This window comes from Myotis daubentonii, chromosome 9, assembly GCF_963259705.1.
Source record: "Myotis daubentonii chromosome 9, mMyoDau2.1, whole genome shotgun sequence".
Taxonomy (NCBI): Eukaryota; Metazoa; Chordata; class Mammalia; order Chiroptera; family Vespertilionidae; genus Myotis; species Myotis daubentonii.
Genome location: NC_081848.1, coordinates 25,278,729 through 25,302,566, shown reverse-complemented (window position 1 = coordinate 25,302,566; position 23,838 = coordinate 25,278,729). Strand labels below are relative to the sequence as shown.

General features: G+C 38.0%; 1 protein-coding gene across 1 annotated transcript in view; it reads left to right on the top strand.

The window, feature by feature from the left end:
- DEUP1 (deuterosome assembly protein 1) overlaps nt 1-23,838 on the top strand; it is a 77,438-nt gene that overhangs the window by 14,140 nt on the left and 39,460 nt on the right. Inside the window, exons 2-6 of the mRNA XM_059710648.1 lie at nt 2,599-2,770; nt 4,140-4,235; nt 11,705-11,839; nt 17,451-17,564; nt 19,795-20,040. Of these exons, the coding sequence (XP_059566631.1) occupies nt 2,599-2,770; nt 4,140-4,235; nt 11,705-11,839; nt 17,451-17,564; nt 19,795-20,040 (763 nt within the window). The remainder of the gene's footprint in view (nt 1-2,598; nt 2,771-4,139; nt 4,236-11,704; nt 11,840-17,450; nt 17,565-19,794; nt 20,041-23,838) is intronic.

Below are 23,838 nucleotides of genomic sequence, written 5' to 3'. Positions count from 1 at the left end.
TCATCTGGACACGATCTCAGTCAGTGGTTATCTACTAATGGAAGAATTCAGACATAGGCTGGATGACCTTGTGGCAGTGCTATTGCAAAACAGATCACAAACCTTAACATGCACTAGAATCACTCGATATCTTGGGCTCTGTCCTAGACCTGCTGAATCTGATCAGTGGGATATGATAGATGATTCTCTTAAGAAACATTTATAGAAGATATGCAGACCCTGTGTGGGTAGTTGAACTAGATGGTTGTAAAAGTCCTTTCACCCCAAGAGTAGTCTATCCTAACTTTTGCATAGCATAGTCTTTTTTTAAAAATATTTTTTATTGATTTTTTACAGAGAGGAAGGGAGAGGGATAGAGAATTAGAAACATCGATCAGCTGCCTCCTGCACACCCGCAGCTGGGGATGTGTCCGCAACCAAGGTACATACATGCCCTTGACCAGAATCGAACCTGGGACCTTTCAGTCCACAGGCCGATGCTATATCCACTGAGCCAAACCGGTTAGGGCAACACAGCATAGTCTTAACCAGAGAACAAAAGATTCATTCATTTAACAATATTGATTGAGAAACTTACATTATGCCATACTTTCCTTTGGGCCTATATTTTAGTTCCATTACCATGCTGCATTTCAGTGGTTGAGCATCGTCCTATGAACCAGGAAGTCTCAGTTCCATTCCTGATCTGGGCACATGCCCTGGTTGTGGGCTCAGCCAGGGGGCATACAGGAGGCAGCCGGTCAATGATTCTCACTCATCATTGATGTTTCTATCTCTCTCTCCCTCTCCCTTCCTCTCTGAAATCAATTAAAATAGTTTAAAATAAGATAGTGATGAAAAGAACTCATTTGTTCATTTTGCAATGAGCATCCGTTACATGCTGGGGCACTGGGCTGAGTTCTGGTGAGATAATGATAAACAGACTGATATAGTCCTTTCCTTTCAGAGCTTATACTAGCAGAAAAAATAAGCAAAGTGTATTTACAGTAAAGACTGATACATGTTGTTATGAAAAAGAAAATGGTGTGAAAACTATTCTTTTTGTTCTATTGTTGTTGTTTTTTTATAGAGGAACTAGTACTTCCTTTCCTCGGATTTGTTTTAGGTTTTAAGTAAAACTTGAGAGTCTTTGGGCCTTATCCCAGGAATGCTAAGGCTGGCACTTTGTGTTTGAAACCGCTCTGCTGTTGAATAAGCATCCAAAGGGACATCCCTTGTCTGGGTTGACTCTGGGTATTTTAGAAAGCAACTCCAGAAATTCTGAGTTCTCTGGGTTCTAATACCTGTTCTAACCCTATTGCAATGGAGCTAATTTGCATTATGTACTTCAAGCAAGTTCTTATTAAAAACACCAACATGTCTTTTCCTGTGTGGAATGCAGGAAGGGGCTTAAGATGGGAAGCAGCTGCCTACAATCCATTTCTGGCTCTGCCGCTCATTTGTGTGATTTTGACCTCACTGGGCCTCCGTATTTTCAAAATGCTAAATGATCCTTAATTACCCTAAAATTCTGATTTGGTGAAATCAAATGGAGGAAATGTCAGTTTGCACCTGCCTCTCCGCCTGACTTTCCCCAGCTACACAAATATATCAGAAGCCCATCACCAGCATTGAATGGATGAGAAATAACTTTGCTTTTCTAACATGGACATGTGTGTGCTGGCTGGCTGGGCTATGCTTCAGCTTCTCTGAAGGAGAACCCGGCCCAGAAGCACCCAGCAACCTCTCTTCTCACCAACTCTCAGTCTCCATAATTGTAGTTATTACCAAGGGTTTTGTTTCAAACACAGCAGACCCTCAGAGACCTGAGATACTGCCACCTCTGACTAATAGTATCCCCATTGTGTAAAGACTCCCATTCCTTTGCCCACACCTGCCTGATCAGATTCCTTCCAAACTGACATTAACCAGATCACACCAAGTTCCCCTCCTGGAGCAGCGGCCCTGGAACCAGGCAGTACCCTTGAACCTGGCCCTGCCTTGACTGGGCTTGCTCTTCTGCCCCTGACAGGCACAACTGAAGTCCCAGTCTGCCTGCCGTCAAACCTCAAGCTATGATGTACATAGGTACATGGATATTCACATGGAAGAACATGGAACCACTTTTCATATTGAGAATTTTCCTTAGAATTTGTATGCTCTAAAAATGCTATTTATTTATTTATTTATTTATTTATTTATTTATTTATTGAGCTGACTTTTATTGCAAACTTATTTCTGACATGATCCACACAATGTGGGTTAGATTCCCAGTCAAGGGCATGTACCTGGGTTCTAGGTTCGATCCCCAGCAACCAGTCAATGTGTCAATGTGTGTGTCTCACATCCACATCAATGTTTCTTTCTCTCTTTCCCTCCCCCTCCCTTCCCTCCCTTCCATTCTCTCTAAAAAAGTCAATGGAAAAATATCCTTAGGTAAGGATTAACAAAACAAAGCAAAACAAACAAAAAAAAACACCTCTAGCTTTCAGGCTTCTTCCTACTTACATAATTTAACAATTTGAAGAACTAGTGATTTATTCAGAGCCAGGTAATAATTTTTTCTTGACCTCACATTTAGCTTTTTAAAAATGTATTTTCCTTTTCTATAATTGGCAGAGCTTCTCCTTGTGAGGCTGAGCTTCAGGAATTAATGGAACAAATTGACATCATGGTCAGCAACAAGAAATTGGACTGGGAGAGGAAGATGCGAGCTTTGGAGACAAGGTTAGATCTTCGGGATCAAGAGTTGGCAAATGCACAGACTTGTTTGGATCAGAAGGGTCAAGAGGTACTGAATGTTTGTATTAATAAACATTAATTCTCAGACTATTATAAATAGTACTTAGTCTATCAGACTATTTTTCATTACACATCGTTTTTATGCAGCATCAGCAATAGCAATTATTGCTCAAAATCCTGTCATAATGTGCTAAATGTGTTCTATCAAAATAAGTGACAAAGCCTAAACCCATAAAAATGTGCTGATGCAGACAGAAATATAGTATCAATGCCATCTAGGAAAGTAAGCATGCAGTACGTGCGTGCAATAAATATTGCTGGCAAGGTAACATGTCAGTGCTTTTGCTGCTGTAGAAACATGGTTGTCAAAGCTGGGTCCTTGGACAAGGCAGAGTTCAAGAGCATTTGCACTTTCTAATCCACTAGAAAAATATGTCCTAAAAGAAGTGGAATGTCAAGAGTTTGGTGAAGGGTGTGTGTGTGTGTGTGTGTGTGTGTGTGTGTGTGTGTATGCGTGGGGGGGGGGGGGGCGGGGAGGGTGAGTGTGTGCCTGGCACCCACTCAAGAGGCGAGCCCTCAGCCCCTGGGAGGCCGCTTAGGCTGTAGCAGAATGTGTGATGCGCTCAGGCCTGCAGAGTTCAGGAAAGCCACATGCTTTACCTAGGGTGGACTTCCGTGTCTGTGAATCTTTCTTTGGGACGAGGCAGAAGAGAAATGTTTACTAATCAAATGCGGTCGATGTGTTCAGCAGCGACTTTCCTCCCTGTATAGGCCTCTCCCTGAATTTGGTTTCTGGCATAGCTAGCGATGTCATTGTTTGGTGTAGTTGACTGAGTTACTGGCTCCGGTTTCCCTTCACGGTACCTGTGCGAGGACTATTCTCTCACTGCCACACCTGTACTGGCACAGATGTGTAAACAGACGCCTCCCCTGCTTTCAAGCAGACAAACTCTGTAAGCCAAATCCTGTCAGACATTTTTTTCCTATGTTAGTTCTTATAAAAATGTAATGATTATTCCATCGTCCTGCCAAAGCAGAGCTCCCACGGAAGGCAGTGGGGCTTAAAGGAAGAGCTGAAGAGTGCCAGTAGGGCTTCTGCCCGCGTACCGATAACATAAGCCCGCCAAGAAGACTGTGCAAAGTAAATCCCACGCCTTAATATGAAATGCGAGGCGATGAGGGTCTTCTGCCAAACATCCACACCGTACTGTCCCGATGTGTGCCCAGTGGAACAGTGCCAGCAATGTTTGTTTTTTGTGAATTTAATTATTAATGGCTATTTTAAGCACCTTAGTACCAATACTTATGCTTGGTCTGGTACAGCAGTTTTATTTGAATTGTACCTCTCTTTTGCACATTTTTTAACTTTGTCAGGCAAAATTTAGTAAAATCAAAATTAAATTTTATTCTCGATGCAGGTGGGATTACTTAGACAGAAGTTGGACAGTCTGGAAAAATGTAACTTAGCAATGACACAGAATTATGAAGGACAACTGCAAACCCTAAAAGCTCAAGTAAGGAGACTCGTTCATTGAATATCACACATTTTGATATATGTTTTGACCTATAAAAGTTGTGTTGACTTTATTAAAATGGGTTGTTTTAAGTGCAAGTAAAAGTTCTCGTATTTTACCCGGAGGTTATATGTTGGGCCCTGTCTTTCACTGCTGTAGATGCATTGATTTTGTCTTTTACTAGATTGTCCGCTCTGTATCTTCTCGTTAACTGTTAGCACACTGCTAGACTAATAGCGTTCTGTTTGCCAAGTGGCTTATTGGTTAATTATACAATAAATAGCTATGTGAACAACAACAATAAAAACTAAATTAGTATTTCAGAGTCATTACTCCCTCATAGGAAGTCCTTTTTTCTACGGCAGTTTAAAATGTGCACATTTGCTATTACGAAGTAGATCATTGACAGAACAAAACTGGGTTTTATTACTTTGTTACTGGGAGGCTGTTTCAGAAATGATAGGGCTCTGCACACGTGATGAGAGGGATACTGCTTTCCTTCCGATTTACTCCCATATCTCCCCTGGGCCGTAGAACAGTCTCTCTCCCCAACCCAGATAACACATCAGGTGATAATCATCTGAGCATCTCTGGGCTAGTAGATGATACATCCTTGCTTACTTCATAAGTGAATCAATGGAAAATATGCTTTGATCTTGAAATTGTACTTTACAACCAACATTTTTTGGAGTGCAAAGGTTTCATAAATGATAATATAGTTAAAGGAGCCCAAAGTAGCTAATGCTCTTCCGTAAGTACCCTTTTTAGGGAGGTTACCAGCCATTAATATTGGAATATGAAACATTTGATGTCATGTAATAGATATGATCTTATCAATCTTAGACATTTTGCCTGCAATTTAAATAGCTGCCACTAGGTGGTAGCTTGAATTATGAAACATGGTTTTTCCTGGCTAACACTAAACATTTAACACTTAATGTGAATCAACCTTGCATTTTCTATAAAGATAAAGCTCTAAAATTGCAACATAAATATGAAATCACTATAACTGATCTGGAATAAGTTTGAAAATATATAGATACAAGTTGAATATGATCTCTATGTTATATTTCACTAGTTCAGTCATGCTTGCCAAATCTTTAATTTCTTGCATGTTTTTTTAAGCCTGTTGTTAAAATGTTTTGGGCCTTGTTTACAGGTATTGAACAGTCATTTAGTATATGAATCCTAGACACTTGATGCTTTGCCTGGCTGCTGACTAACCAACAAATATCTTCATTGCAATTTCCAGAACTTTGTCCTGTGAAAGGCTAATACTGAGAGTGTAGGAAATGTCTACTACTCTGCTCCTGGATAGTCATAGTGCATATTAGCATATTAGATGCTGGGAGAAGTCCTGCTTTAAACACATGCATGTAGCCTTTTAAATCCATCATCTTCTAAGCATATCTGACCATGGAACCCTTTTTATTTTTAAACCCAAGCCTGCTAATACTGTAGTACAGTATTACAAGGTAAACACCGTCAACAGGTGTTTCAAAGAACACACTTTGGAAACATTACATTATTGTTGAACCATCTGCTTCCACTGCTGTTTTCTGCTTCTCTTTTCTTCTCTGGTTAAAAGAACGGAAAGAAGAGAATTAGGGAGGGAGAACAGAAGAGAAAGAAAGAGGGAAGGAAGTAAAAAGGCAAAGAGAAGAAAGTACTAGGTACTGACTTGGTTTGTATAATAGCTAGTAATATGTCATTTTTTAACCAGAAAATGCTGTCTTGTGGCAAACATGCTTTTGTTCTTGCTAGCTTATTCTACTGCTTCCTTCTTTGAAATTCCTGGTTTATTTACAATTTCATTTTTCTAAAATACATTAAGGATACACTTTACTGCTCTCTGCCTTGAATAGCTCAACTCTGCCAAAGCTTTCTTGTAGAAATTGCTTTTTTTTCCAAGGGGATATTTTCTTTTCCTTCTAACCATAATAAAATTGTTATATATATAAATTTTTTTGAGATTTCCACTTCTATAAACCTGGAGGAGATTTACTTTTCCCTATCTGTCCTGTTAAATGCAACTAGAAACCCTGGACATTATTTATAACAGTATAAGGAGACTCCGAGAAGTAAAGAGAAGAGACAGACAATTAGGACCATGGGACCCAAGGAACAACATGAGAGTGAGTCCCCTGGGATCTCTACTTGCCTCTTATGTCCCAGACTGAGTAACAGAGAAGCCGCCAACCTAGACACTCCAGTGGGCACAAACAAACAAAAAGAGCCCCAAAGAAAGATTTCTCTCTTCAGCCAAAAGACCAATGAAAAGACAGCCTCGCAAGATTAAACATGATTACTGCAGCCAAACACGCCAGAAAAAAGACTACAACCCCAAACCCATCCCACCAGCAGAGACTCAGTAGACAGACTAGCCCAGCCCAGACCCTCCCCTGCCTGGGAGGTATCAAAGATGGAGTGAAGAGCCAGGAATTTCATTACCACTGGGCATTAACAAAGCCACTCCCCCCACCACCACCCAACCCATAGTGTCTGTGGAGACCATGTGAGAGCCTAGATTCCTATGCTCATCTGCCGGTGATGATGCATGCCTCCTCCTCCTCTCTGGAGTGGTATGTGGAAGCCTAATGAGGAGTCAGGTTGCTCACCACCCCTCTGTGAGAACAAGGCTACCTAACCTCACTACAGTATCCCTGAAGGCCGTGTGAGAAGCAGTAACAAGGCACCTACGCGCCTCAACCTGAAGTCCCACTGCCACTCAACATCAATAAGGAGCACCTTTCCTGGGTTACCAACTAAGGCCAAGACCTGGACTTCCACTGCCAGCTGGAAGTAATGAGATAGCATGCCGTTTTCCCTGCTGGAATGTTATCAGAAGAGGACTGCTAAAACACAACACTTAAATAAATCCAGAGTGTCATAACACAATACCCAAAAATGTATAGGTTTCAATAAAAACATCACTCACTTTACCAGAACCAGAAAGATCTCAGCTTAGATGAGAAAAGATTATCAAGTGATGCCAATAGTGAGTTAAAACAGATGTTAGAATTATCTGACAAAGATTTTAAAGCAGCTAGTATAAAGATGCTTCAATGAGCAAGTTACAAACATACTTGAAACAAATGATAAAGTAGAAAGTTTTAGCAAATAAGTTAAACTATAAGGAACAACCAATTATAAATTTTATAACTGAAAAAATACAATAACCAAACTAAAAAAAAAAAAAAAAAAGTCAATGGATGGGCTTACAAGCAGAATGGAGAGGATAGAGAAAATAATCATTTGAAAACAGCAAAATAGAAATTACCCAATCTGAACAACAGAGAGAAAAATAGATTAACAGAAAAGTAACCTCCAGAACGTAGTACTATACGAAAAGATTGAAGATCTGTGTCATCAGAGTCCCAGGAAATGAGGGCAGGGTAGGAATGAGAAAGTATTCAATGAAGCAATGGCTGAAAAGTTTCAAAACTTGGCAAAAGATGTAAACTTACAGACTCAAGAAGCTTAGTGAAACGTGATAAACCCAAAGACACCTACACCAAAAGAACACATCATAGCCAAAATTCTGAAAACTAAAAGGCAAAGAAAATATCTTGGAAGCAGAAAGAGAGAAGTAACATTGTACCTGTAGGGTAAAAACCAATTCAGGTAGGAGATTTCTCATCCAAATCCATGGAGGCCAGAAAGAAGTGGAATATTTTTCAATTTCTGAAAGAACAGAAATATCAACCCAGAATTCTATGTCCAAGAAATCTATGTCTCAGAATGAAGGGGAAATTGAGACATTCTCAAATGAAGGAAAACTAAGAGAATTTGTCACCAATATACCTTCACTGAAAGGATGGCTAACAGAGGTTCTTTCAGCAGAAAGGAAATGGAAAAGAATCGTGAAACATCAGGAAGAAAGAAAAAGCACTGGAAAGAGTAAAAACATGGTTAAATATAATAGACTTTTCTTGAGTTTTCTAAATTGTTTGACAGCTGATGCAAAAATTTAAACAATGTCTAATGTGGTTCTTAATGTATGTTGAGGAAATACTTAAGACAACAATGTTATAAATGGATCAGAGTAAAGGGGCATAAAGAGAAATACCATTTCTATACTTCATTTGAACTGGCAAAATCTCAACACCAGTAGAGATTGTACATATGTACATATAACAATGTACATATAACATAATACCTAGAGCAACAACTTAAAAGGCTATATGAAGAGATATATTAAAAAAAACTATAGGTAATTTAAAATGGAATTCTAAAAAATGTAAATTAACCCAGATGGAGACATGAAAACTAAAAGAGAGAAACTAATAGGGGGGCCCTATAATTATATATAGAGCACCTGAATTAATGTGAAAAATAATCATATTATTTTAAATCTTAGAACACATATACTTATGTGAATAGGGGGTTAAGTTTCTCATATGTGAAGAGGGGGTTAAGTTTTTCTTAAGTTTCCTTTTCAAGGCCTGTGCGAAGCAACTGAGGAGTGACACAGCTGTGAATCCAGCAAGCAGAACCGATAAGCATGGTCAGGCAGACCCACCAGGAGTCAAAACATCATCTCATCAACATTAGCTCATCGTCCAATGACTAAGGACAATAGCTGATGCCCGTTCCAGCCTCACCCTACCCTCTTCCCCTTTATAATCCTGTCCCCTGCACCTTACTGTAAGGCAGGATTTGATGCTTGTAAGTGCCCTAATTTCTTGGTTGGCTAGCCTTCTCAATAAATGCCTTATATGATTCAACCCTGCCTTCATTATTGGACATAGCAACAGGCAGTCCAAACCCAGGTTTCCCGGTAACAAAACCAAAAACTGGAGAACAAATGAAACAAAACAAGTGAGGCTTAAGCCCTAACATCAATAATTACATTAAATGAAAACAGTCTAAATATACCAATTAAAAGATGGAGAAATGACAGAGTAAATTTAAAAAATATGACACAACCCTATACAGTACTCTATTCCAGACACTCACTTCAAATAGAACTATGTGTGTACATTGAAAGTAAAAAGATAGAAAAACACACCAGGCAAATATTAATTTAAAAAAAGCAAAAGTGGTGACAGGATAACTCAGTGGGAAAAGACTATTGTCTTTTTAACAAACAGGAAAGGGACAACTGAATATCCACAAAATACAAAGAATTAAGTTGGAACCTTCCTAAACCATAAACAAAATTAACTCAAAATTAATCAAAGACCTAACTGTAAAAATTAAATCTGTAAAACTCTTAGAAGAAAACATTAGGAGTAAATATTTCTAACTTTGCATTAGGCAACGGTATCTTAGATTTGGCACCAAAAGCACAAGAAAAGTTTGATAGACCTGACTTCATCAAAATCGTAAAACCTTTGTGCTTCAAAGGATACCATCAAGAAAGTCAAAAGACAACACACAAAATGGGAGAAAACATTTTCAAATTATATTTCTGATAAGTGACCAGTATCCAAAATCTAAAAATAACTTGTCAACAATAAAAAGACAAATGACAAAATTTAAAAACAAAGATATGAATAGACATTTCTACAAAAGAGATATAGAAATGGCCAATAAGCACATGGAAATGCTCAGCATCATTAGTCATGAGGGAAATGCAAATCAAAACCATAATGAAATAATCCCTCCACACCCACTAGGGTGGTTATAATAAAAAAGATGGACAATAGCATGTGCAATGAGGATATAGAGAAATTGGAACCCTATATGTTGCCAGTGGGAATGGAAAATGATTTTGAAAACAGTTTGGCAGTTCCTTAAAAAGTTAAACTGAGAGTTTTCATATGACCCGGAGTATATACTACTCCTAAGTATATATTTAAGAGAAATAAAAACATATGCCCATACAAAAACCTGTACAAGTGTTCAGAGCAGCATTTTCACAATATCCAAAAAAGTGGAAATAACCCAAATGTTCATAAATAGATGAATGGATGAACAAATGTGATATGTCCATGCAATGGAATATTAGCCATAAAAAGGAACGAAGTATTTACTGGTCCATGTTATAATATGGGTGAATCTTGAAAGCATTATGCTAGGAGAAAGAAGCCAGACACAAAAGACCACATATTGGATGATTCCATCATGATGACATGATCAGAACAAGCAAATTTATAGACACAAAAAGTGGATTTTAGTAGTTACCAGGGGCTTGGGGAAGGAGAAAATGTGTAGTCACTATGAATAGGTATGACATTTCTTTTTGCAGCAGTGAAAATATTCTGAAATTACTGTGAAGGTTGCACAATTTTGTGAACATAGTAAAAATCAATAAATTATATAGTTTAAAGGGTGAATTTTATGGTAGATGAATTATATCTCAATTTTTTAATTATATGAGAAAAAAGATAGCAGAAGTGACTACTTAATAATCAATAAAGTAGCATCATTGTCTATAGCTTTGTTTATAATACCCCAAACTGGAAATAACTGAAATGTTTCAATATGTGAATGATTAAAAGAAACTGTGGTTACATCCATACCATGGGATTATAGTGAGCAATAAAAATATATTGGACTGATGTCAATTTCCGGGGTTTGATATTATACCACTAGAGGCCCAGTGCATGAATTCGTGCTCAGGTTGGGTCCAGCTGGCCCCACCCCAATTAGGTTTGGGGCTGGCCAAGGGGAAGGACCACAGGGGGTTGGCCAGCCGGCCCTCCCCCCTGGTTGAACTCCTGAATGAGGGGACAATTTGCATATTAGCCTTTTATTATATAGGACAGTTCATTAAAGTGTAAATATTAGGAGAAACTGGGTGAAGAGGATTCAGAACCTCTCTGTAATATCTTTGTAACTTCCTGTGAATCTATAATTATTTGTAAATAAAAAGTAAAAAACAAAAAAAAAATCTTTTGTAAACATACAGAAATTTGCTCACAGATGTTGATAAACCATGCTGCTTTTATTATTTGACAGAAAAAAAAGGAAACAAAAATATAATAGTCTAAATTATAAAAAGAATTCTTGGTAAGAGAAATTTATCAATTTTGATATTTAAATTTCCTTAACTTTATATCAACATGAGTAAACAATTTCTGTTGTTTCTATCTTTTAAATTCAGTATTTCGTTCTCCTGAATAAAGTATAAGTTGGTTATTTTCTAGACTGAGACACTGAAATTAAAGCTGGCAGCACAAGATGGCACTAAATAAAAATAAGGAAAACACTTGACTTTTTAAAATTATGAGCTTTACTACATATGGATAAGCCAAACTGAACAAAACATTTATCAAGTGAGTCACTGTTTAACTGTGCAGTTAATGAAATCCCAAATTTACCTGGGAGCTGAATTGTGTTCAGCTTCAATAAGTTAGTTTTAATAACTGGTTCTGTTTGCACTAATTGGAACATTTAAGCTTTACTGCATTTTCTAATCATGACTTAAATTTTCAAAGAGGTACACCAGGAAAGAACTCTGGTGAAATCAAGTTAGGAATTACCGGTAATCGTAACATGTTAACATTCTCTATTATTTACAGTTTTCCAAACTAACTAATAGCTTTGAAAAACTGAGATTACACCAGATGAAACAAAATAAATTTCGACGAAAAGAGTTACCACATCTCAAAGAAGAAACACCCTTTGAACCAAGTAATTTGAACCAGAAATTAGAGGTGAGCTATGTTTTCTTAGTTTCTTCACGTGTATTAAAGATCGATTTTCCTTGTGGTGGTGGTGGCGGGGGGAGGGCTATTTGTCTCGAATGTACACACGGCATGTGCAGCTATGGCAATGAACACCATTACAGATCAACTTCTCATTGAATACATTTTCATAGTGTACCTTCCACTCAGGCACTTTGATTTAATCAACTTTCACACATATCAGCATTTTTGGAAAGAAAAAAAAAGTTAAAAGAAACTGCAGACGTTGAGTGAAATTGAAGGACATCCCTGGGTCTGTTAGAGCAAATATCTAATAAATCTTTTAATTCCTACTTTACTATTAGGAATTAAATCCCAGTAAAGCCCCACAGCAGTTTTCAGAACAGAGTGTGAAGTGTCAGGACTTTTTCTTTAAAGAGGTAGTGCCACTCCAATTTAGCCACCACGTATCCCCTAGAACAGCCGTGGGCAAACTACGGCCCACGGCCCGTTTGAAATGAATAAAACTATTGAAAAAAAAGACCGTACCCTGCTTTTGTTCCGGCCCTCCGGTCCAGTTTAAGAACCCATTGTGGCCCTCGAGTCAAAAAGTTTGCCAACCCCTGCCCCCCTAGAATGTCTAAAATCTCGGTCCCTTGAAAGGTCTAACATGTCACTATGTCACAGATGCACTCATTCTTATCCCTTTAACGTTCCAGCCTTGGAAAAATTAGCCAGCTATTTTCCTTCCCTGTGCTGTTGAGCACTCAGCCTACAGGTCATGTAACAGTGGATAGAGAATCTACTACAAAGTCCTGTTCCCTGACATCAGATGAGTTCCCAGTGCCGCTCAGTTGTTTACTAATTCACCTCCAGTTGACCCTTATTGTGGTATCTCACTCAATTTCTTTCATTGTTCTCAAGCCCAAACCCCAGCCAACGATTTCAGTTCCTTCCCCCTTGTGGATGGTGTTCTGCACCTCCCAATCACCCAGGCAGGAACTCTTAGGAATCTCCCATCTGGTCCTTTCTCTTCTTCCTCATGTTCCAGCCCAGGTTTCCCCCTTCCTTTTCCAGTGCCTCTCATCTCCTTCTTCCTTCTATCTAAATTTCATTGCCTGGTTTGATACTTTATCATCTCATTCTTCCATGACCAATCCTTCTTAAACTTTCCTCCTAAATACATATATTTTTTTAACCCTCACCCAAGAAGTGAGGGTATTTTTTTCCATTGATTTTTTTTAAGAGAGAGTAGAAGGGCAAGGATAGGGAGGGAGGAGGAGGGGGAGAGAGAGAGAGAGAGAGAGAGAGAGAGAGAGAGAGAGAGAGCGTTGATTCATGTGAGACACATCCATTGGTTGCCTCCTGCACATGCCCCAACCAGGGGCAGGGGGGCAATCAAACTTGCAACCTTGCAACCCAGGTACATGCCCTCGAACCTGAGACCCTCCAGTGCACAGGTCGGTGCTCTAACCACTGAGCACTGCCGGCCATGGCTCCTCCTAAATATTTTTAAGAGCAGAAAAAAAAAAATCTTGGATCACAGCCCTAAAACCAGCCTGTTACAATAACATTGTTGGAAGTTTGAGATTTGAGTTTTTAAATTCCTGCAAATTTTGTATTCTACTAAATGATGGACACACTCTTTTAATACGAAATGACTACCACTAAGTACAGTTGACCCTCTAGGAAAATGCAGCGCGCATAACCCCCGGCGCTTGCAGTGGGGTAACTGAACTGGCTTTAGAAACAGACCAGTCTCATGGGAGACGGCTAAAGATGGGCACCGTCTGCACAGGTGCTTTCACGGAAAACGCAGCCGTCGGGCCACTGGTGACCCATCTGACTGACTCTCATGCGGGTTAATGGGAAAACCACATTCGTTCAGACAAAGAAAACCTTAAGTTAACATTAACTACTTTATGTGTACACTTTTTACATTTAGGAAACTAAATACTTACATAAAATATGTCATAAAATTATAGTGGAAATTAGTCACAAAATATGACATTTATATTTGTACAAAAATTTTTAGGCACACTATGTGGATTCAGTTTAATTTCAGTTTAATTGTATAATTATGGAAACACTTCACGCAACTGTTTTTACTTAGAGCCATGCGAAAAATTAACATGTAGGAGATGGGCTGTTCCAGTTTCCGTCTGCAACTAAGCTTTTCCTTTGGGACAAACATCTATACGCTGCTCGAGTAATAGAGCAATGGGAAGCAGTGCGCTCTAGTACAACAGGACAGTTTACAGCTTAAAGCAGGTCATGACTGACTAGTGTTTGCCCTGTGACCTTTGGGCACGTTGTTAACCTCAGAGATTCCATTTCATCATCAATAAATGGGGCCGAAAATATCTTACAGGTGACATTGTGGTTATGCAAGAAAATATATATATTAATTTAGATGTGTGCTGAAACATTTAGGGGTGAAAATACATGAGGTTTGGATATTGTCTTAAACACTCCCCACAAAAAAGGGTTAAGAGAGAGGTGAAATAAATGGGACCAAGCCAAAGGTAATTAAACCAGTGAAGGGTACACGGAAGTTTGTTATACTTTCTACTTTTATGTAAGTATAAAAATTTTCACAATAAATAGTTTAAACTATCCTATAGGTGGAGGCTTGTAGAGTCCTTGACATACAGTAATTACTAAGGAAATGTTTGTTCCATTTCTCAATGTTTAGTAGAGGGATTAAAATATATGTGTATAGTCCTGGCTCAGTGGATAGAGCATCGGCCTGCAGACCAAAGGGTCCCAGGTTCGATTCTGGTCAAGGGCACATACCTTGGTTGCAGGCTCCTCCCCAGCCTGGGCCCTGGTCTGGGCACTTGCAGGAGACAACCAATCGATGTGTTTCTCTCACACCAATATTTCTCTGTGTCTTTCCCTCTCTGTTCTACTCTCTCTAAAATTCAATAGAAAAATATTGTCGGGTGAGGATTAAATGTGTGTGTGTGTGTGTGTGTGTATGTGTGTGTGTGTGTGTAAATATGTAAAATAATATATAAATAAAATAATGTAGCGTCCACTAGAAACTCTAATTTTAATAACCCTGACCCACTCTCAACTTTAAAGGCCTAGAAAAGGCTTTCCAGCCACAGAGAACTTCCTCAGAAGGCTCAGGCAAGTCTGCAGACTCTCTGGAACCTGAACTGACCACCAGTCCCTACAAAAATCCTCATAAAGCTCTCCAGGTCTCTTCAGGCCCCATAGGTACTGGATATTTGGTGCTTGCTGGAAGCCGCGACTGTGTCAAGCAGCAAAGATGGACCGGCTTCCGGCAGGTGCTTACTAGCTAATCTTGAAACCAATACAGCTGTAAGACCAAGGAAGCCAGGACCAGCTGACATGTCTGTGACACATTTCTAGCCTTGCTTGGCCTCACTTCTATCTGTTGTAGAATTTGTAAGTGGTTGAGGTCGTTGCTCCTATCTCCTAAAGCATGTTAGGAAATAATTATTTCCAAGATTGAGGTTGTTGGGTCAGTGATGCTAAATAGTATTATCTGAAAGATATGAAATATCTAAATCCTTGCTAATATTTTGACTTCTGACTTCAAAGGCTCCTTTCTAGAATAAAAGTAAACATCAATTTTTGTGCATTGTATTGATTTGAAATTTTGCCTATTTTCTACTAGAACCAAATTTTGTAAATTTGTTACTATTACTAAGCATGCTGTTTTCATGTACCAAATTTTAAATTGTCGAGTGTCAGAATCAAAGTCAATAACTTTAAATAAACTGTCTCCATTTACCTTAATATATAGCTGACTATTGAACAGCTAGGGAGTTGGGAGTGCTGACCTCACCCCATGCAGCCAAAATTCATGTACTTTTGACTCTCCCCAAAATGTAATTAATAGCCTACTGTTAACCAGAAGCCTTACTGATAACGCAAGTAGTTAATTAACACATATTTTGTATGTTATATGTATTATATACTGTATTCTTACAATATAAGCTAAAAAAAGAAAAAGTTATTATGAAAACCATAAGAAAGAGAAAATACATTTACAGTATTTATTGAAAAAAAATCCATGTGTAAGTTGGGCCATGCAGTTCAAATCAACATGTTGTTCAAGGGTCAACTATCATCTATTTACCATAAAGTAATATTATATACTTTAAAAGGGGGTCTATCCATATTTCTCCAACCTTATTACCACCATTCAATCTCAGGTCACCTTTAGTTACTATAAAAGCTTCCTACTTTATAGCCTTTCTTCACCGATTACTTTGGAACTTGTAGATTTATAAAATAAAAAATTTCCCAAATATCCCTTAAAATCAAATCTCTACAGAAAATATGAAATGCTATCTCCTTTTCATTTTAAACAAGATATAGCTTTAATTCTCTAAATAAGTAAATTTACTTTCCAACATAGCCAACCCAGTCATTTTAGCCAATTTCCAAAATAACACCAATGACTCTGACCAAATGAAATATTCAAATTTGACATATTATTGGAGATGGCTGAAATAATCATGACATCCTCTGCATGGCTTTTATGTGCCACTGATATTGTACTTATACTGTATTTTTTTTTATTTACTTACATGTATATTTCCCTACTTTATTACATAGTCCTTGATTTCTTTCAAAAAATGTAATCATGAAATATTTCCAAATTCTCTTCACAGTACCTGGTTGGCACTAGGCGCTTAATAAAAATTACTGAATTAATCATTGAAAACATCAATACATTCATGCCATGTATCTATATGCAATAATATATGGTCAAAGACTTAGTAGCTATAGAGTTTGTTTCCAACCATTTTGTTTTCTTTGCAGAATTTAGTGAGACATGCTTAAATTCTAGGAACTATTAATACCATGCTTTTGTTTGTATGTTCATGGAATATAAGTGGTGTCTGGCACTTTGTCAGGCACTATGAGGAATACAAAAGTAATGAAATAAGTAGCCCTTACCCTTAAGTTGCTTACAGCCTGGATAGGAAGATAAGATACAGAGGCCAACCCTAGGCAAAATTGAGGAGCAGTGAAGTTTTCTTTGGCATTCCCAAAGCCATATCCTAGAGTTAAGTTGTGAACAGATGATCATGCTCCCTGAATACACTATTTGAGCAAAAACTCGAAGAACTGAGCTTGCTGTATCAAGCTGGTTCCACACTTCTTCCCCAGGCTAGCCCAGCTGGTGCTGCCTAAATGAGGCCTGAGAGTCTGTTCCCAAGGATGAGTTGATCTTGGCTTCATGTTTTGAAAGCCACAGGGACAGTGACTAAATCAGTCCAAGCCCCGTCCCATAGAAAAAACAAGGAGCGGGTTTGGTGACTGAGTGTAGAGAATGAAAGAAGGGAAAACACTCCTGGTGTTAGCTCAGGAAATAGAAAGGAAATGCTGGGTGCAAAAAGTTGCTCGAAACTTCCTTATTAGTAAGCTTTTTTTTTTTAACAAATAAAATGCTTAATTTTTAAACAAAGTCCTAGTAAAAATTAATATATATCTAGCAATAAATCCAAGATGGATGATTTGATCTGTTTTTGTAATGGGGAAATGCACTTTTTTTTTCTCAAAATGAAGATGTACAAATGAAAGAAGCCCTGTTCATTGTGCTTCAAAATGAATAATTTTCTCCAATTTATGTTTGTCCCTCCACTTTTTTTTAAAGGAATTTAGAACAAAATCAAGAGAATGGGACAAGCAAGAGATACTATATCAGACTCATCTGGTTTCTTTAGATGCTCAACAAAAAATATTGTCTGAGAAGTGCAATCAATTTCAGGTACATTAATACTATCCTCTAAATGAGAAGAGATTAGAGGTTAAATACTGCTATCTTTGCCATTCAGCTTGTAATCTTTTTACAAGTAGAAATGCCAACTAATAGAAAATAACCAGAGCAGGTCTAACATTGGTTAAAGTACGTGAAATATCTATAACAGTGAGTTTAGTCTAACATGTCTCAAAAGATGGTGCTATTAAAAGTGCCCATTGTTACTACGGTATGTTTTTGCATGCCTGTGGACAAGTCACTTAGAAAGTCTAGGGTTGCTTTGTCCGGGCCCTCAAGAACTTTACAGTTTAGACACAGAGATAATGCATGTCCTGATTTACAGATAACAATGACAAATGAATGGAAAGGATCAAAATCCTTTTAGAAGTCAAAGGAGTAAGAGAAAAATTTGGACTCAGCCAGGAAACATCCTCCAGCAGGGGTTGGACTGGGCCTGAACCTGGAAGAATGGATATGTTCTGAGACAAGACAGAATATATTCTAGGTGGTGGAAATAGCAGGGACAAAATCACTGAAGCAAGAGAGCAAAAAGCAAATTTTGGGAATGGAAAATGGTTTAATTGGCTGGGAGTCCATGTGGGAGGTGGTGAAGAGTAGCGGGTGGTAAGCCTGGTGAGTTGGATGCAGATTGTAATACATCTTTAATGCTTGGCTAAGGAATTTCACATTTTTATTAAAGCCAATAAGGCCCTAGCTGGTTTGACTCAGTAGATGGAGAGTTGGCCTGCAGACTGAAGAGTCCCGGGTTCGATTCCAGTCAAGGGCCAATACCTCGGTTGTAGGTTCCTCCCTGGCCTGGGCCTTGGACAGGGCTCATGCAGAAGGCAACCAATCTATGTGTTTCTCTCACAGGGATATTTCTCTCTGTCTTTCTCTCTCTCTTCACTCTAAAAATCAGTGGAAAAATATCCTCAGGTGAGGATTTTTTTTAAAAGCTGATATTGTTTGGTTGATATACTTATTTTTCATTCTTTAAGTTACTTGAATTATATGTCATACATGTTCCCCAAATTCAACAGTACAAAATAATGTAATGTAAAATAAAAAACCTCATTTCGTACTGTATTTTTATCCATTTAAATATAAACACTGTTATTAACAGTTAGGTATTTATCTTTACTACTTTTTCTTTTGTTTGTACAAACATGTAAAAAAATGTATTTGTGTGAAAGTTACATTTTTTCCTTTTAATTTTTTTGTCTTTGTTTAATAAATAATCCAAGGATATTATTTTGAGTTACTACATAAAATTCTACTTAATTCTGCGTAGTATTTCATAGTACATAGTAGATATACCATACATACCTTAGTATATAATAGATATTTTTTCAATCATTTTCTTATTGATGTACATTCAGGTTGTTTCTACTTTTATGCTATTACAATATTGTAACAAATATCTTTAGCTCTTCTGATTATGCAGTAGCTATATAAGTGTGCAAGAATCTGTGATGGCTGTAGTCATTAGCAAAGCATTTAAATCACTGAAGCATTTTACCATGGTTCATTATTATTTAAACCCAGAATAACCTGTTGTTAGAAAGTGTGTTTTTATAAATGAATGTAAAATATTTAAATGAATTGTGAAATGGATGTTTAAGAAAATATCGATTTAAAAAGTAATTATATTAAGGGATATCTTGAAACAGGCCTATCATGGAGAACACTACTTCACTAGTTATATTATTATAAGCTACATTCTCCCAGAATGTGAATATTCAACATCATTAGATTTTAGATGTTAGTATATTTTGATAGTGAGGGGTTTTGTTTCATGATTACCCTTCACTTTTTTATAAGCTTTCATTTGTGTAGCATTTATTTTTGGAATTGTCTTTTTTTTGTTATTAAAGTTTTTGAAACTTGAAAAAAATCTTTAGATACTAATGTTATTCTTTTGCTAGATAAAAATTCCAGAAATAATTGTTGAGCTTCCTCACTCGAGGATACGCTTATTGATTTGAGAGAGAGTGGGAGAGAGAGAGAGAGAAGTACTGGTGTGAGAGAATATCTAGCGATTGCCTTCCATACATGCCCTGACTGGAGATCAAACCCGCAACCTAGGTATGTGCCCTGACCAGGAAATGAACCTGAAATCTTTCGGTATATGGGACAACCTCCAACCAACTGAGCCTCACAGACCAGGGCTCTATCATTCTTTATGTAAACTTAAATATGATATTCTCCATTTAATTTTCACAATTTTCATCTCCCCCAGAAACAGGCACAAAGTTACCAAACTCAACTAAATGGTAAAAAACAGTGCATGGAAGGGGACAGCAGCTCTGAAATTCCTCCGTTGATATGCGAGCCAGATGCTAGTTGTGAAACAAGTGGAAGAGATGAATTCATTATTGAAAAACTAAAATCAGCTGTTAGTGAAATAGCATTAAGCCGGAATAAGTTACAAGATGAAAATCAGAAGCTCTTACAGGAACTGAAAATGTACCAAAGACAGTGCCAGGTGAATATATATTTATTTTCAACTGATCTTACCCATGATTCATATAAATGATAACTCAAAGCTAAGTTTATATTGCATGTGTAAATTCAGCTCATATTTCCTCTTAGTGACGAATTCTCACCTGATGAGTAAATTCATTAATCCCATAGGCACTTTACCCACTAGAGCACCTTGGTTCTGCAGAGGGGTAATGATGATTTACTACCAGTGCAGGGTAACAGAGGCCACTCACAGACCTTAGACCTAAAAACCAGGGCCCTTTAACCACACACCACCCTCTGTCCTCCCTGTTCACTCTCTGACCCTGTGCCTCTTTGGCTTACAGGAATCCTGGGTTGGAGATCCAGGAAATCACGAAGGGTGCAATACTCTAATAATCCTACTAAGAAGCATAGGGGTCACTCTCTGTAATTTATCATCGTTAACCTTACCATCATCATTTCTCAAACAGTAGCCTGGAATTTGTTTGTTTTTTCTTTGTTTTTTGTTAACTTCCACACTGACAGATGTGATTGATGGTTTTTCCGAGCATTAATTTTCTTAACTCAAAAATTTCTTTTCTTTTCTTTCTACTTTTTGCAACCACTGAAGTTATACCGCATTCATCAAAATTGGTCATTACGAATTTGACTAAATATGCGTTTCTTATTCATGGGTATCCCATGTACTAGTACATGAGACATTCTGTGGTTCTATCTCCCTTTCTAGGTCTTACCGCCCACCTCCAAATGCTCAGCCTCTTTCCTCAATTAGCCTATTTCTTAGTCCCACTTCATCCCCTCCCCATGCCGAGGATACTTTTTCAGGTCACTACCTGAGCAGACTCCACTTTCTTCTCTAAGATACTCCACCTCAGGATCTCCTGCCGCTTCAACTCCCAGGGTCATTTATTAGTCTTGGGCCAACCCCTCACTCCCCCACGCCCCTCCTGCTCCATTATATAGGGGATTATGTAAGCCGTTAGTCCTTCAACTTCTTTCTCTGCTAGCATCTACTCTTCTGATGTTCCCTCTCCCCAAGTTTGCAAGGAGACAGAACACAAGGCTGCCAGCTTCTCCTATTCTGTGGCATTTCTAAGAGAAATACATCTCCCCCAGCCCCAATTCCAGCTTTGTTTGGGAGGGGTTTGTTATTCTAATACAAATTAGAATACAGATGTAAACAAACAAACAAAGCTAAACCACAAATACTAAACACCAAGGAAGCCATACATTTTCCGGGCATAGAAAGGGTATTCCTGAAGTTTTCTCTGGCTTCACTATAATAGAAATGAGATTAGCCCTTACTCCTGCTCTGGAAGTTGTCTAGGTGGTTTCTAGTGTTTAGCTCCACAGTCAGCCTACCTAGTCCTGTTGAAGCTGGGCATTCATGGTTGCTGGTGTTCTGAAAGGATCTCTCCCTTTCAGAGCTACTTCCCCTTCATTTTCCTGGGTACCGGACAATTGCTCATGCCTCTGGCCCTGATTTAAAGACAACTTAGTTGATTACCTCCCACCCTCCCACCTTCCCCTGCCTTCCCTCTGAGATTCCGAAATTTACTTTATGCAGCTGTCTTTGTACTGCAGGAGTCTGCACCAGGATCATAATCAATAGGTTATTTTTCTGGGTGCTTCCTGAATATTCTCCTCTAGGTCTCAGGTTATCCCGCACAAACTGAAGAGTTCTCTTTGTCTCCTCTTGAAGCCTTTTGGGTGCTGGTCCCTAGAAATCTTTAGTTTGCCTGGAACATATTTCATAATTCTGGTTCTACCCTCCGGTGAGGTTCAGCTTGTTCACTAACAATAGCTCCTCTTAAACAAATAGATGCAGCATTTACAGCATCTCAGAACATTCCCTCTTGTAGGCCAAGGTTCCGCTTTCAGGCCTTGACTCACTTGCAGGATAGAGATTGCTGCTCTCAAACAAAGGGGACATCTGTAATACTTTCAATAATAAAGACAAATTTTTAAAAAAAGTCGCTGCTCTTATTCCATATTCTAGAAAGAGCCTCTTGTTGCCCTGTCTGGAAAGCATTACTAACTTTCTGTAATGCTTTCCTTGAGCAACCCCACCCTTTTACATCTCAGTACTCAATCATTTATACTTCTCCAGAAAGGACATTGGAGGGTCTTGTAAAAGAGAATATGTTACAAAGAGCGGAAGAGTGTCCATTGAGAAACACTAATAAATTAACATTCCCAGTTCAGGTTATGATCTCAACCCTCTCTCCAAGTAACTGTCTTAAACCTGTGCTTCTCACACTTATCACACGGACACACACCTATCAACAGGGAGAGAGCAAGTGCAACCTGAAAGTCTGAACAGGTAGAGGAAGTGAGACAACTCAAACCACCAGATGGCCAATGTCACCCTGGCCTTTAGCAATATCATTCCATTGACTTGCCCTCCTGAGCCAAGATCAACAGGATAGACTCACCCCTCAACCTAAGATTTATTCAAACTTCCAGGGCCTTACACCACTCCTGAGAAGGCTCTGTGGGTTGTCTGGGCAAAGGAAAGTCCATGCTACCCACTTTGACTTTTCCTTATGTATACATGTGTTAATGTACTTAATAATTTATTAAATGTCCCTGGATATATCCTAACAAAATAAAAACCCAGCTATTCATAGAAGTCCATATAATTGTGACATATAGTTTTATTGGTATTTATACTAAAGGTTATAAAATAACAGTATTAATTGTCTAACCATTATAATTTTCCTTGAAATCAGTAGTTATCTACTGGGGTGATTTTGCTCCCCAGGTGACACTTGGTAATACCTGGATACATTTTGGTTGTCACTACAGGGAAAAGGGTTATTAATGGCATCTAGTGGGTAGAGGCTAGGAATGTTGCTAAACATCGTACAATGCACAAGACAACCCTCATAACAAAGAATAATACAGACCAAAATGTAAATAGTGCTGGGTTGAGTAACTTTGCTTTAAATTTTGAAATGTTAGTTTTCTCATATTCTTCACCAGTAATTCTCTAACTCTACTTTGTGATAAATTTTAATGTGACTGTTATTGATTTATTGTCCACCAATTTCTATGAGAACGTTACCAGAGTTATTTTTATAAACATTTATTCATTAAAAAATAATTTAATTACCCTTGGATCTAGGAACATTATTAAATTTAAACTAAGAATTTTCATTTTATATTTTACAAAAGAATTGCATGTGTTAAAAAATAAATCAAATTATTCTAGGGTATTTGTTACACACACACAATTTAATTCTAATGAAAAGTTCTTGAGAAGCAATTTGGTTTTTAAAAACTCAAGATAAGATCTCTACTCCCAGGAGAATGCTATTTTTGGTGCATTTGGAAAAATGCTGAAAATAATGCTTTCATTTGGACATTTCTCTGTTTTATTTCCAAATTTTACTTATGTTTCATTCTTTTGCTTTAGAATAAATATTAAGTGATAAGATATCAATTATTTGCTATTTGGTAGCTGATTTGAAGGTTTAAAATCATAGCTTCTCTATGAAATAGACTGACTAATCTCAGAGGGAAAGGGGGGTGGGTGGGAAGAGATTAACCAAAGAACATATATGCATATATGCATAACCCATGGGCACAGACAACAGTGTGGTGAAGACCTGGGGAAGGGGGTGGGAGAGGGAAGGGAGGCTACATGGGGAGGGGGGGAAAGACATCTGTAATGCTCTTCAACAACAAAGATACATTTTTTAAATAATAATAAAAAAAATAAAATCACAGCTTCTCTCAAACCATTAGGCAAATTTCTAACTAAACAGATGGGCCTTAAGCTTGTTTTACAAAATGTGTATTTTATGAAATGGGA